Source organism: Scomber japonicus, chromosome 19 (assembly GCF_027409825.1).
Source record: "Scomber japonicus isolate fScoJap1 chromosome 19, fScoJap1.pri, whole genome shotgun sequence".
Lineage (NCBI taxonomy): Eukaryota > Metazoa > Chordata > Actinopteri > Scombriformes > Scombridae > Scomber > Scomber japonicus.
This window is the reverse complement of record NC_070596.1, coordinates 12,487,421-12,503,168: the sequence shown is the minus strand read 5'-3', so window position 1 is coordinate 12,503,168 and position 15,748 is coordinate 12,487,421. Positions and strand designations below refer to the sequence as shown.

The following is a 15,748-nucleotide window of genomic DNA, read 5'->3' as shown; positions in this document are numbered from 1 at the left end:
AGGGACAAAGTGCAACAAAGGCAGTCCACTTAATATTTTCCAGTGTTTTCCTGTTTATGTAATACATATGATGCTGTGTATGATGGAATTTCACAGGGATGAGTCAAAAATCTTCCCTGGATAGTCATTTCAAGTGCATTATTTATGGGAATATGTCAGCTTATGTAACCATTTTAAATGTCTATTAAAAAAAAGTTTGCGTTACTTTGACACTCACATTGTTGCATATAAACCTAACCAAATGTAGACTACCACTGACTCACTAACCTGGCATAACAATTAATGTGTAGTAGTCATTGTGATTCAAGATAAAATGACATCAATTCATATCATTGCAACAATTGACTTTCCTACTTGGATACGACGGTGTATGAATGGTACAGCTGCACTGAAAGGTATGAGACATGTAAAGTGACAGGCTGAGAACATAATGATTAATCACCATCTGATTTATATTCTAATTCAACTGAGTATCTAGTGCAAAGCTCACTGCACCTATAAGAAGAATGAAAATATGAATAGAAAAGTAATTTTGTTCTTCTGTCCCTCCACATCTCTCATTGCACTTTATCCTTTCTTTCTCTATTCATACTTCCCTTGAAAGCGGAAGAGGAAAAAAGCTTGAAAGTGAGATGAATGAATGAAGGAAACATTGGGGCTAAATAGGGGGAAACAAGGGAAATGGGCTGGAATAAAAAGGATGTAAGAGTATGTGAAATGAGAATTAAAACAAAGGAGAGGTAGCATAAGGGCTAAGAGAAGGTGATTAAAGGCAGGTTTGCTTGTGCCGTTTATCATTGACCAGTATTGACCAAGCAGCCTTGTTTTGCCATCTAGCACAAACTGACATTAATTGGCTTCTCCTTTCTGGCAAGTATAGTTTCCTTTTCTAACCCTGGCTATTTCATTTTTGTAAATAGCTTAAATGATATGCTCTGTATACCAGCCCATGGGAGAAAATGAATGTAGCTTTGCCCTTTTCTGGAAAGAAGTCTGACAAGTGAATTAATCTCTTATATTATCCATATTTAACACTTTTTCTTTTTCAGGGTTAGTGTAGAAAACAGTGTTGTGAGAGTGCATGTGATTATAATGTTTATTAAAGTAATTCACATAATGAGGATATGTGTTTTGTGTGTACTTCCTAACACCACATTCATGTCTTCAGATTTTCTGATAGAACTATTTACAAACCATCTCTTGCTACTTGTCATGTTGAAAAACCATCCTGATTATTTGAATCAGGATGGTTTCTTTGTTCCTTTTTTTCTTGCACTACCCCCCTCATTGTCAAATCATTCTCTTTTCACCCTCTACTGTTCTTCTTCATTTCAAATTCATCAGCTCCTCTTCCAACCTCTGCCTCATGTAATTTAATGGCCTCTTCCCATCTCACACTTTGTCCTCCTCCCTGACCAGATCCCGTTCACACTCCCCGGGGAGAAGGGACAGGAGGGGTCCCTCATCAGAAAGGAGACGTGATGAGAGAGAATGGGAGCGCTATCATCCCAGCAGCAGCTCCAGCCTGCCCAGGGGGCATTCAAGATCCAGGTAAACTTAACAGCAGGTGTATTCAGTTTGTAGTGAGCAGAGTCACAGGTCTTCACACACAGCTGTGTTTAATATACCGCTGCAAACAATGTTTGTTGAGTCACAGTGGGGTACTAACAGGTGGTTCAGGTGTTCAATCTTAAATGTTTGATATTTTTCATTAAGTTTTACTAAGACAATGGGGAATCTTAACATTTGGTAAACCAATAATACTGTGCATGTGTATCTAAAATACCAATTAGAAAGACACTTAGTCTTCACTGATGGAAACTGCAATTGACAGTTTGTACTTTCATGAATTTAAAGCAGGGCTCCGCTGAATACATAAGCTCCGCCTTCAGAAAATATCCCACACCATTGATATATTGGACACTTAGCAGTCTTGCTGTTTGAATCTGAAATATTTAAGCCCCTGCTTTGCTCTTCTAACCTTTGTCTCACAGGTCCCCCTCTGATAAAAGGAGAAGTTCCTTGGTGTCCTCAGGACAGATGCAAATTGCAGGTTCCTCTTTTTCCCCTTATTCCTCACCGGGCAGAGCTTTGTCCCCATCAGCTAGCCCTGCCTCCAGCCTGGCTCACTCCAGGTAATCCTTCACAAGCCTGTCAATCAACTAGCTAAGAATTTAAGTTGCTTTCCCAGGTGTAACTGAAAGACTCCACTAATGAAACAAAATGGCATTGAGAGGACTTGGGCTTAGAGCTGACAAATGAGAAGATTTATACAATTTACACACATTTTTTCTTTTAAAACTGTCATATTTAGACCAATAGATTGTTGGCTCTGGGCCTGTGAAGCTTCTGTTTCTCCTGAAACAAACAGCATTGCTAATAGACGGGCACATATAATAGTTCAACGCTTGAGTAATTGGCTATTATAGCAGCCTGTCAAAACTGTGCTGATGCATCTCGTCAAAGGCCAAACTGAAGATGATGTCCAATTAACTTCCTGTCTTTGAAGGCTCTTGACAAACACAAACTCTTGCTTTAAACATGTTTTTACTGTTTTTCTGCCGGCGAGTCTAAGTAATTGACCGCTATTGATCACTAAACTCCTTTCCTCAACAGCAATTATCATGTAATAGTTAAGCAACCATAAGTAGACATGGCCAGCAAATCAAGATTTGGTTTCCCCCACATGTTGAAGTGGTGTGCATGGATCCGTAATAAGAAAAATACTTACCATTTGAAGAGTTTGACAGTGCTGTATTTTTAATAAGTCTTTCCTAGACCAAAATGGAAAGACCAAATGTGTAAGGAATGGCTAAAACTGTGTTTATCTGCCAACATCCCAAACGTTAGCATACTGGCTAATTAACTTACTACCAATGATAGTAACCGACCTTTATTGGTTGTAGGGAGATTTACGTTTCAACAACCCTGGCATAACCTGTTACCCAAGGTAGTCTTACATTCACCAGACACCATTAGTCCTCATCTTTAAATCCTTAAAGTAAAACATAATGTTTTAAAATATGAACAGTTTCTTTGCTTGTTCAGGTATATAAGCTAATCAACAACCAAACAGTTATTTTAGAAGAAAATAACTTTTTTTTTCTTTCTTTCTTTCTTTTCATACTTGTAAACCCTACACTGCAATACAAGGACATGTATTTCTGTGCCTTCTACATGAATCATCAACGGCTGACATTTTGCCACAGACATGCAGCTTTAGCCTCAGTCTTTTATCACAATAGCAAGTGTGTATCAATCATGTGCGCAAGACCCTTTTTACAGGAGTCTTACTTTAAATTGAGTCAGCCAGAAATATGAAAAAGTCCACAAAAGAGCCACAGAAGGCATTTTCAACCAACTCATGTAGCTAACTTTAGTTTAATTAGATAGTGACAGCTAGCAACATGTAGTCTTTTCTGTTGCCTTAATATACAAGGTTCTTAAAGCACATGTAAACATTTGTCCACTATTGCGTGTGTGCAAACATGACATGAAGTACCTAGCTGATTGAAATACAAGTGTAAAATCACTTTCAGCTTGTACTCCATTTTTTGGAAGGAGCTTTGTTCAGATACTTTTTGTTGTGTGGGATGGTTGGCAAACAGAGCAGGAACATACTGTATGAATGCTGTTCTACACATTGCATGGGGTCATATAACTGCAAGCAAATGCAATTGATTTATGTAGCTCACAAATCTTTATACATACCAAACCAAAAAAACAACCCTACTCCATAGCAGCATTGTCATTTATTTGAAAAGTCTATCAGGGAAGTTCAAGTGACTACAAAAATGGAAATGGCTTTAGGCACGACGCATTGCAATACAGCAACCCTGTTATATCTCATTTAAGGAAATGTCTCTTCTTTTCCAACCTGAGACTTATTTTCATTGTTTTGAGTATCCTTCCCATCAGTTTTACCATCTCAGACACACAAGTTAATTGCAGAGGTCTTGTTAATGAGCCTTCACACTCGGTAAGGGGGAAGTAACTCTTTGGGTTGATAATGAATAAAAGCACAATAGAGTGAAAGAAGCAGCAATGGCAGTAATTAGATGTTTTTAAAAAAATGATCTCTACCTCTAATTGTCCATTTACTCCTAGTGTCTAAATAGAAGCAGTTAAGTTTGGATTAGCTGTTCCATCTAGTTGAACTAATACCAATTCATTTAAATAACTGTGATGTTTTCCTGAAATCATTGTTGAATGATGACACACCATTAGAATAGTTTTGCTTAAACAGGAGACAAACCTGAAGGCACAGCTCCTTTTTGTACAAGGACAGACTGTTTGTTTATAAGTGAAGTATAGCATACCCCATAATTTTATGCTTTTGAGGGAATTGCTTTTCTCTAACAACATCCAACCTCAGCAGTATATTGGCTAGGTGATGCCCTTTGTTACAGGTGAGAATGCTTTTATTTTTAACAAAGAAGGTTTTCTTTTGCTTTCTGTTGGTTGTATGTAGTAATTGGGCCTTATTTTCAGAGGAATGCAATTATTTTAGCGGCCACATAAGTCGAATCATTGCAGGGAGGAGACTGGCTTTTATCTTAAATTCTTTGGAATCCTTTAAAAGTTCTGCATAGCCTTTGTAGGCAGCTCACCAATCCATCCTCTGTGAATAGACGAGGCTGGTTTCTGTCACTTGGGCTTTTCTAGTTTACTTTCTACAAGGGATGGAACTAGAGCAAGATACAAAAATAAGCCCAAAGTGAGCATGTAAATGGGTATAATACCCACAGATTGAGTGACAGTTGTCTCACCTTACCCCAGCGGACTGAAGCCTGAAACATTCATAGCATCAGCAGCAGTGTGTTGTGCCATTTTTGTCACCTACTGTGATCAGTTTAGTTGATGCACATTACTTTCATGTTAAAAGCTTTCTTGATAAAGGTGATCTACTGGTCAAGAAACATGCCACATAACCACACCTTCAGTTTTGGCACTTTTACTGTCTGTCAGCATTATTAGATACTCAGCTGTGTTTGAAATAGTTGGCGTGGTTTTTGGTTTTAGTTTTTACAGGTCATATGCCATTCCTCTCTTACCTCTTTGTCTTTTCCCTCTCCTCTCCTCTCCTTTCTAATGCCTTTCTAACTTTGAACATTTCAGAAGATGTCATGAATATTGTATAGCCTTTCCTGTTAACATGATTGGTTTTTCTTTTCTCTCTCTTTTTGTGCCCCTCTCTCCTCTTGCTTCCCCTCTTTTCTCTCTACAGGGGTGGTTCTCAGGAGAAAGACAAGGCAGTGTCCTCATCCATAGTATCCTCTGTTCAGTCCAAAATAACTCAGGTATTGTTCTTTGCTTTTATCCCAAATCCATCCTCTGCTGAACTTTTCAGCCTTCCCAACACGAGGACTAAGTGTTGTTTTGTGTTTCCGCCATGCAAAGAGGGCCGCTCTTTTGAACTCACAACATATAAACTGGTTCTTGTGTATGACCTTTTTTGGGAGGCGTCACATGAATGAATTTTTTAATCTACTTAAATATTCTCATTCAACTGTTTTTGTACAACACATGCATTATGTTTTATTTAGCATACTTTATTTGAACCATGCAGAGCTATGTTATGATGTTCCCTGACCTCCGTAAGTCAGTCTAACTTTAATATTTATCATTTGCATCTTGTACTGTACATCTTGTAGATTAGATAATCTATGACCTGAAGTGATTGTACACACACAAGCAGTAATCACTGGAGGATGTGCATGTCAGGATCCATTTCCTTTGAATCCCTCTCACTGAGCTATGCACATATGCATCTTTGTCTTTAACATTGTGAGTTTGTGTCTTCTGGAGCAACTATTTATTTGCACTGCAACTAAGTAAAACAGCATTGACAAGTAAATTTTGACCTTGGAAACAGCAGTTAAAGGATAGCTTCACATTTTTTGAGGTCAGTTGCACATACAGTATATATACAATCAAAAATGTTTTGTTGCTCTAACCATTCCTCCTTTTCATACTTGTAAAGGGAAGTAAAGAGATCACTTCCTAATCTGCTTCTGATGCAAGTGGACACTATCCACAGAAAATGCATTGTTAGGTTCATTGAAGCAGTCTGACTTAGACAAATCAAGTGGATCTCTTCCAACGCTGTGATCTCTGTAGGACAAATTGTCCTTTTTTTGCATTACTATCTTCTCCACTGCAGCTTGAAAGCAGGAATGTTGCATTTAACAGACTGTAACCTTGGAAGATCCCCACTTGCTTTGATTAACTCAAGACTGCTGAAGCCTCATGTTAAATTCAGATAAACTTTGCAATTTATTTTTGCATAGTACAAGGACTTTGGATTTTGTCCCCCCATCACTTACATTGGAAACACATTAGGAATGGATTTATAAATGACCAGTATGAACAGGAGGAATGATTATAGCCAGCCAAATGCATTGATTGGCCCTCTCCAAACAAATGCCACAAAGTTGGAAGTACACCATTGTCTAAAAGGTGTTTGTTTGCTGTAGCATCAGGACTACCTTAATTGGAACTAAGAGATCCAACTGAAACCATTAGAAAAAGCCCCCAGACCAAAAGTACACAACGTTCTATAGAAGCATCCACTTACTTTTGGCCATATAGTGTTGCCAATATGCTCTAATGGAATGAGTGGTTTGTATGTGACAGATGAAATGTGGCTTAGTTGTGGGTTGTGTCTGTGTTTTGTTTAACTATGGTACATTGTGTCCCTCATTTGAGTGTAAGAGCTCACATAAAAGGCACGCTGCGTCTGAATAAGCGGTATAAACACATTACTCACAATGTAACCTCACATACACCTCGCCAATAAATTCTGACCCCGGTACACATTCTCCCTGCTCCACCCTGTTTAAAATTACTATGTCCAATTTATTTATGGCTGCCATCACACTGCTTTCAGAAATGCACCGTAATTAAATGCTTGCACACGTCCCTGTTGTGGAAGAAGAAGAATGTGTTGCGTGATTGGCAAAAAGCGTTAAAATAGATGGATGGATAAAAGATACTATTTTTTAGATTCTTTATTTTTTTTTTGTCTCACCTCATAGGACTTTTATGTCATTTCTTTCATGCCTGTTGTTAAATGAGCAAAAAAGCTCCCGAGGGTTATTAATACTTTAAGCCAGTGTTCAGGTCAATCAGTTACCATTAAGACAAAGGTTACACACTCTTTTCTTTTCAATTTATTACATGTCTTTTTTTGTTGTTGCCTCTCTCCTCCACCGCTTTAACACAATATTATTATATACTGTTCATTCACTTAATTTTGACTGCTGGTGAAACATGGAGAAACATTCCCTCAGACATATTTAAAAATCAATTACCTTAATTTGTCAAAAGGCTTAAATCAATTCTAAGATGAAAGATATTCCCAGAAGCGTCTCATGCCTCACATGATGTGTTTCTTTGCATTTTCTACCAAGATCAACACATCAACATCTTTGATTAATCATTTTAAGATGTCAGTTACGTCACTCATACTCACATTACATTACATTGCACGATGTGATGCAATATTGTGATGTATCAATTCTCATGCAACCAGTGTGCAAGTGAATGCATCGCACCAGAAAGTGTAGGGCATGGTTTGTTGGATTTTAAGTGTAAACATGTGATGTTGGAAAAGCTATACCTGGAATAAAACCAGTGTTGCATTCAATGTAGTGAGTCTGAACCCAAGAAGCATTCAGACTTGAGCTAATGGAGGTCAATACAGTGTGGATGGAGAGACAACGCTAGCTATTCTGTGAACAACTTACACTGTGATGTACTGAATTTGGAACCTATTCTCTCTTAAGGCCATGGGCTAATGTGTGTGTGTGTGTGTGTGCATGTGCCTGCGTGTGCATGAGTGAGCGATGGAGTGTCTCAGTTTCTAGTGTTTCCTGACCAGATGCAGCATAGATACAGAAGCTTTATATATTTTGATGCGCCTCTCTCATCAACAAAAAATCATCTCATTTCTTTTTCCTCTCGCTGTCCCAGTAAAAAACAAACACAATCTCTTCTTCTGCCTTTATCTCAACATACCAACATAAGCTAGCTCGTGAAAACTTGCTGTTTGCTGCTGCTGCACATGTACAGATTCGCAACCACTAACTACTTATACCCCATCTGTGATGTTTTACAAACACATCTTGAATAATTCAGCACACCCTCATCTGCCTAATGGTCTCTTCTTCCCTGAGGGTGCCTGGTTGCTATTCGCCTCATCCTGTCTTTCATTTTCGTCCTGTTTGTCTTTGTTCCTCTGTCTTCTGTTCCCTCTTCCTCTCTGCTGTACTTTTGTTGTTTTTTATTCTGTTTGATAGATACTTTGGGCAGTTTAAGAGAAGCTATTACACCTGCATTTTAAACATTAGAGTTTGTTTTGATGATTAACATGTTGGACATGTTTTCTGTTTTTGCTTTGAAAGCTGAGCCAGCGCAAAAGCTAGGTCCAATCTAACTTGTCCTCGGGACATGATAGACAAAGGGAGAGCTGGAGAGAAATTATCTTAGACAAGTGTTTAAATGTGTGTGAGACAGAGAAATCTCCATGTGTTGCATAGCTCCCCCAGGATATATCTAACAGTCTGTTCTAGTGGTATTAGTTAACCTTGCAGTGTGAGTATGTTTGCAATTAAAAGCAAATCTGTGAAACTTCCTTTTGTGTGTGATGCAACCTGATTTCAAACCTATTAGGATTTTAAAACTGTTGTAATTTGAGCCCGCAGTAAGAATACTTAAGTCTTCAATAAGAGAGAGATGTGGTGAAACAGTGATTGCACAAGTTACTCATGAGGTTAAACGTGTTTCATTTGCATGCCATCACTGCTCCTTTTTATAGAAATCAAGTTTTCCCACACCAAGTCAACTTCTTTTGTGGGGAGAAAGGCCTTTTCCACACACAGCTGTTATGTTGTAACTTATTGTTAGTTGCTTGTTGTATATACTGTAATGAAGTTTTTGCAATAATTGGTTGTTCTAACTTAGTAAGTAAGAATAGAATAGGGTTGGGTACCGAAGTCTGTACTTTAATGGTACCGACCAAACTACGTCGGTACTGCCGAGTGTTGATTCATGTCAAATCAAACAGTGCTAAATTTCATGACAATTTTAGAGTGATGTAGTGGAATGAAGTACCATTGAGTACCGGTACTGGTATCAGTACAAATGTGAAAGGTACCCAACCCTAGATTAAAAGTATAAATGCTTTTAGCAGCAACTTGACACAACTCTGATGTGGCTGTAGGACAGTGAACAGTTTAATGAGGCTAATACCGATGAGCTGAAATATAACATGTGGCAATGCTGGATTACCTGCACAGGAATGGCAGACTCAGCCACCAACAGTGAAGACGACCGTGTATAGAAGTAGTTACTGAATAACTATTACTGAAAAATGCTGACCATTTCATGAGAATCTGAAAGATAGAACCTTTTACAAATAGCATGCAATAGCTTCATCACTTTTTAAATTTCACGGTAAGGGTGTAATTATCTTTAAAAATACAATGGCTGCAAAAGACTAAATCTACAGAGAAGAATCATTTGTCACCTGTTATCACAAGCCTGTCTCACTACTCACTAATGTTTGTTCACTTACAAGATAGGGTCAATAATTTGAGCATCCACTTGAATTAATGACATAATAAGTAAACATTTCCAATCGCAGGACCTCCGCAGGTAAAATGTACCACATCAGATAAAAACAGCTGATTTAACTGTGTGTGATAACAGCCTGCAGTGGAGTGAGTCAGCAGTGGGTTTGGATTATTTCATTGTTCATTGTTTTCAGATCTGAATCTTATTTTCTTCTACTGTATAAACTGGAGGATGACGTAAGGAATATTTAGATTATATGATGTATTTATAATGAGCTTTGTCCTTTTACAGCATGTTTCCACAATGAGCTATCCTACGTGACAGCTGCAATATTACTGTACTTCAATGATCAATGATCAATGATCGGTAAAAATCCGTTTTTACTGTTTTCATTTGCCAAGTCACTTTCAGCTGACAAGAAGTCAGCCATAGTTGAGCTACTTTCCATACAGTCAGTAATAGTTTTAAGTATTGTCTGTCATATTTTGTGAACACTTCTTTGTGTGTGTGATAGCGTATATTCAGGTACACCAGGGTTTACATAGAAACAGCCCTTTGAGTGATTTGGTATGACAGCTCGTTCCCTCTGTGATTACAGCTGTTAATTTGTCTCATCTGTCAGGAGAGCTCAAGGGTGGATATTTGTCCATGCGTGTATGAATCACTCTCGGGATGCAAATCAACACTTCCTATTCAGCAATGCAAGTGAAATTGGTCAGCAATATTTACATTTGGACCTGAAGTAGGGAGAAATGTAAAGTGATAACAGCTAATTAAATGTTGGCAGCTCTCTACTCACTATAACTGACTTTATATTTCTCTGTGAAGTTCTACACTTTTTTTCTTTTCTTTTTTTTTGGTAAATGTAGCTTTTGTTTTAGTAATTCTATATTAATTCTCACTATAATAGACAATATCATATACTACATTTACTGAGGGCCACTGAACAGTTGGGGAGCAGGTGCATGTAGATACAAAGATTTGGAGAGGAGATAAAACACGTGATTCTCAGTGCTTTCAGGGTGTTACTTTGTGCTTAAAATAAGTTATGTGTTTAAAGATGCATTAAGGAATTCCTAACAACTAGAGGGCAGGAAGTACAAAACAAGCAAGCAAGTTCCCATAATATACAACCTTAAACATGAGGTGATGGTTGTGAATTCATGAGTAAAAAATCAGGGTCCTCCTGGCTAAATGTTTGACGCTCTTGTAGCTTCAGCTCTCTCTCTTGCTGCATCCGTCTGGATAGATAAAAAACAGTTAGCTTACAGAAAGCAGTGTGCTGAAAGTAGCTGCCCATCCTCTTTATATGGGGAGTTTGATGAGAGCCAGAGGGACACAGCAAGCACAACAGCAGAGCTTAAACAAACCAGTGAGCTTAAAGTGCCTGGAAGCTGCATAGAACTGAAGACTGGGGAGTTGTTCCCCAGTGGGAACAGCAGTACTAACAGCTCTTTTATACATTAAGGAGTTATATTAATTGTTGTCATTATTAATAATAATAATAATAACAGGAAGATTTGTAAATTGAGAAGCAGTAATATACAAGAAATAAAAAATAGCAATATGTTATCACAGTTACTTCTCACTACTTTTCCCTTAATATTTTTTAGTGTGTGTGCGTGTGTGCGTGTGCGTGTGCGTGTGCGTGTGCGTGTGTGTGTGTGTGTGTGGAAGTGATAGCTGCATGTAAGTCAAACCAAAACAGAAAGAATGAAGAAATGGATCTGCAATAACTGTACATTCCATTCAGTCCCTCATCATGTTGGTGGTTAACTCTTGACAGGGAGGGTATTCTGCTGTCACATCCCCATTTAGCCATGTATAGATAGAGACATGTGGAGCATTTAACTCATCACTTTCTCTCTGTGTGTGTCTCTCTCTTTTGATCGCTCCGTTTTCAGGATCTGATGGCCAAAGTGCGAGCCATGCTTGCCACCTCCAAGACCCTCCATCCACCCAATTCCTAAAGAAAGTGCGGCTCTTTACCATCCACGATAACCATGGGAGATCAGCAAGCTGCATTCTCCAATTTCCTGAACTTTTATATGGCATGGATCTGTTTTGTTTTTTTTTGACTCCCTGTGTTTATCCTTAGTTTATCATTTCATCTTGATTTGAGCATCAGCAGACTCAGTTTGGCTGCAGCAATGTGAGAGTGAGGTGAAGGCACTCACTTAAGTTGAAATATCCAGTTTCACACTTGACCTGAAAAAATCAGCTCATGAGCTGGGAGATCATGTCAGTAGTTGACATGTTTTGGTGCAGGGGATCTCAAATAGTGGAAATAATCCATATGTTATTTAACATCCTGTTTTGAAACACTTTTCTCCCATGTGAGGACAGTTATTCTCTGCAGCATTACCTAACACTGCTGGAGGTCTGTATTCTCTCCTTCTATGAAGGGTTGTGTTGTTTTGATCAGTTCATTTCTGTCCTCTCTCATGTACTATTCTTTGCTGTTGTTTGCCCTCTTTTTTTCCCCCTCCCCCAGCTGTCTTTTCTCTCCAGCATCTCACCCATCTACACGAGAAGCTGTTTTAATTTTTTACTCTCGTCCCTCAGCTCTAGTGCGTGGCCTTCTATTTCTGTTCCTCGTTTGTACTGAAATGGAATTTAATGCCGAACTTTCTAATCCAGTCTGTCAATAAAGTTTCAATTATGATTTACTTCTGGCCCTTACTCCTTTCCTTTTTGCCACAAAAACAACTTGTCATAGAGATTAATGCCACACAAGTTTTAAAATAGATCAAACTAATTAAACTTTTTTTGTTATTATTATCTTTTCCACCTTGATAAACTCTATTATGACAGAGTGGAGTGAACAATCTCAACAATCGACCAAGCCCAGGAAGAAATGGTGTTTACTGGCCCCAGAACTTCACTTCCTTTAGCTGTATCAAGTTTACTGTCACAGCAGCATTGCTAATAAACCCTGCAAATATAACAATTGATCTGCTGGTATCCTCAGGGTGTCTTCTAGTGCTGTTGCTGCTGAGATGGCACTTGTGACCGCAGTCAGTTAAAACCAAGGTACAGACATTTTTAGTAGGCTCTTGCCTGATGACCTGATGAATGCAAGCTAATGAGAGACAGCGATAAGCCTTTTTAGGCCATACAGTGCCTTGAAATAATCAATGAAATGTCAATAGTAGTTGTTTAACAAACCAGCAACCAATTAAGAGCCACTAAAACACTATCAGAGAAACTACATTAGGATCTGTGCCAACAAACTGAGGTAGAGCGTCTAACACCACACTATGGGAGTGATGAATATTCCTCACCTCCTGAAAAACAAAAACAGGTGACCCAAACAGTTTCTAATGTTTTTTATTTTTTTCTACACTAATATTTCTCCATACTATTGAATTTTTGTTGCTGAGTTAGAATTTCGCCGGTCAATATACACATGATTTCATACAGCAGTATACTAAATGTAACACCTGATCTCATTTCTGCTCATAAAAGCACCAAGTTTGCTCCCTTAGTGATTAGATTCCAATATTTGACAAGCCATCTCCAAATCTTACATTGAATACTCATTGTGACAAAATTTCAGTCTGTGTTCAATCTGATTTTAGTGCTGCACTGTGCATAAAGTGCTAGACAGAGTGGAAAATTGGGTTGGATTGGTTTCTCGTATATTGTGCTAAATTGGCTCAAGTCTTTTCTACAAATGTGCACTGACAACTACAGCGATCGGACACGACAACAAGAACACTAAAGAAATATAATGAGTTGAATTCTGGCTGAGAATATGTCAAAGCGGTTTGTCTAGTTGGTGAATAGTCACTATAGTATAACCCGCAAGTGTAGTGTTCTCCTGTAGTTGAGCATGAAAACTGTACAAACAAGAAACAGTGTGTGCTTGTTTGCTTGATAAACTACCACAATCCACACTGGCTTTACTATACTTATGTAGCATTGAAATCATTTGTATGCAGCATTTATTTATATTATAAAGGTAAAATTGTAAATGTGATTATCACTCCACCATCTCAATAGAAATTGTTTTAAATCACAGAATTGCCACTGAAATAGTTGTCTCCTGAATGCAACACCAAAACAGAAAAAAATGAGTGCAGGTCTATGGAAAGAAAATTTGGAGTGGAGATATTTAAGAAGGCGTCTTTTTCGGTGAATGGGATTTGAAAAAGCAAATAATCAGACTATATTCAGTAATTAATTGAAGTAATGTGAATTGGATACAAACACTTGAAATGACAGTCTTCATGAGGAGAAATCGATTGGAAGGAAATTGGTACCCTTCTAAGACCATTTATTCAATTATATAACAGATTTTTTAATAATCAAATCTACATGCTAAAATCTCAAATGCCACCATTTGCTGCTATAAGGAAAAAAACGGATTGCAAAGCATGTTAGCAATAAAAGAAACTCTAGAACAAAATTAATTAAATCCATTCTACTGATGAACACACTTTCTCACTTGTTCAGCGTAACACACACAGACCCTGCAGTCATGTTAGAAACACTGCAGGGTGGAAGGACAGATTAGTGCCTCCAACCAGGAAACATTGAGCTGCAGTGTTCGTATGCTGGGTGTCATGTACTGTAGTGCTGTGCCTGACTCACTGAGGCAGTGTTACTCTATCAGACAGACATAAATACAATAGTGACATTTTAAGTAAACTGCAATTTCAAACAATTTAAAACTACTAGTTCTGGTCATTTTAGAGCAATGCACTTTACTGCTCTTCCTGTATTTCTCTACATTGAAAGGGTAGAGCTGAACGTCTTATAGAAAAGTTCAAAATGAGGTAGAGCAATACTTTTAGAAGGCAACTACAGTCTTACATTTGGCAGCACTTTTTTATTTCTTTGAGGGCAAGCTGAAAGGTTCTCTATTGATTTCACACTGGGCTGTTGGGTAACCGCAGAGCTGTTTTCAGGGTTGGTCCAAGTGAAGTCTCAAGTCATTTGAAACAGGTCCAAGTCATTGACTGAAGTGTGTCAGTATGAATCTCAAGTGAAGTCCTCAAAGGCAAGTCAAAAGTCAAGTCTGAGGGTCCTTATGCAGAGAGCAAGGCATGTCCTAGAATAAAAAAAAGGAAAAATTCTCTCCTCTATTCCCTCCCTGTTCCTCTCTCTTAACCCAACCAGTCGAGACAGATGGCTGCCCACCTAGAGCCCAGTTCTGCTTAAGGTTTCTTCAAGTTAAATGGAAGTTTATTCTTGCAGCTGTGGCCAAGTGGTGCTCATGGGGGAACATTAGGTTTCTGTAAATTAAAGAGTATGGTCTAGACCTGCTCTGTGGTAAAAGTGCCCTGAGATAACATATGCTGTGATTTGGCATGATATGAATAAAACTGACTTAATGATATTAATTACTAAAAACTGTTATTTCATAATACTGCAACTGTGAAATAGAAAATAATTTAAGTGTATCCATAAAGCTGGCAATTTTCCATATTTTTCTTATTGTCAGTAACTCGTGTACAATGCCAAACCAACAATGAACTGATCCGACTTACAAATTGTGTGTGTATCCAAAGCCTGATATATTATATTTATATGTCTTGTATACCTCTGTTGTTTTCCAAAAACGATGAAAAACATGTTACTTAGTCACTGTGCTGCACTGGACACTGGGTTCCTTCCATCACCATGACGAGTTTGGGAATGTTTGCTTAGAAATAGCTCCAATAACTAATAATAGTGACCTCGTTTTCAGTCGCTGAAGAGTACTTGTGTAAGCTCCATTTACAAAGCTTCACTGGCTTGTTGTGCTAGTGCTACATAACCTCACAACCAACTTGACTTTGAACTGAAGTTCCTTGAGAAATGTATAATGTACAAAGCAGCATAGTCCCTGAAAACCTGTTGAATATTTAAAAAAGGAGGAAAACTAATAAGTTACTTCTTTTATTTAGTTCACTGATATCAGCTACAGTCTTAGATAAGAGGCATAATGAACACTCAAGGTTCAATCATGCACACGCTTAGAAATGAAGGCTCAAATAAGAACCTAACATGATCCCTCATAGCCACATTTAAGTACTAAAACAAACCTTTAGCCTATCTGTTGGTTTTTCAATGTATAATTTGAATAAGGTACTTTAAAGAAATCCCATAAAGAAAACACCTGCTTTAGCATCATGAGTGTTAAGTGGCTACATTTCCCATTTCCAACAACCTTGAAAGTTTAATC

The 15,748-nt window shown here is 38.1% G+C and overlaps 1 protein-coding gene across 4 annotated transcripts in view; it reads left to right on the top strand.

The window, feature by feature from the left end:
• The window catches only part of sfswap (splicing factor SWAP), a 55,819-nt gene extending 43,574 nt beyond the window's left edge, over positions 1-12,245 (top strand). For 3 of the 4 annotated variants that reach the window (XM_053339921.1, XM_053339923.1, XM_053339924.1), the window contains 4 exons: positions 1,420-1,551; positions 1,995-2,135; positions 5,228-5,300; positions 11,481-12,245. In XM_053339921.1, the coding sequence (XP_053195896.1) occupies positions 1,420-1,551; positions 1,995-2,135; positions 5,228-5,300; positions 11,481-11,546 (412 nt within the window). In that variant the 3' untranslated portion in view covers positions 11,547-12,245. The remainder of the gene's footprint in view (positions 1-1,419; positions 1,552-1,994; positions 2,136-5,227; positions 5,301-11,480) is intronic. The other variant, XM_053339922.1, reaches the window with a different exon arrangement.
• The last annotated feature ends 3,503 nt before the right edge of the window (positions 12,246-15,748 follow it).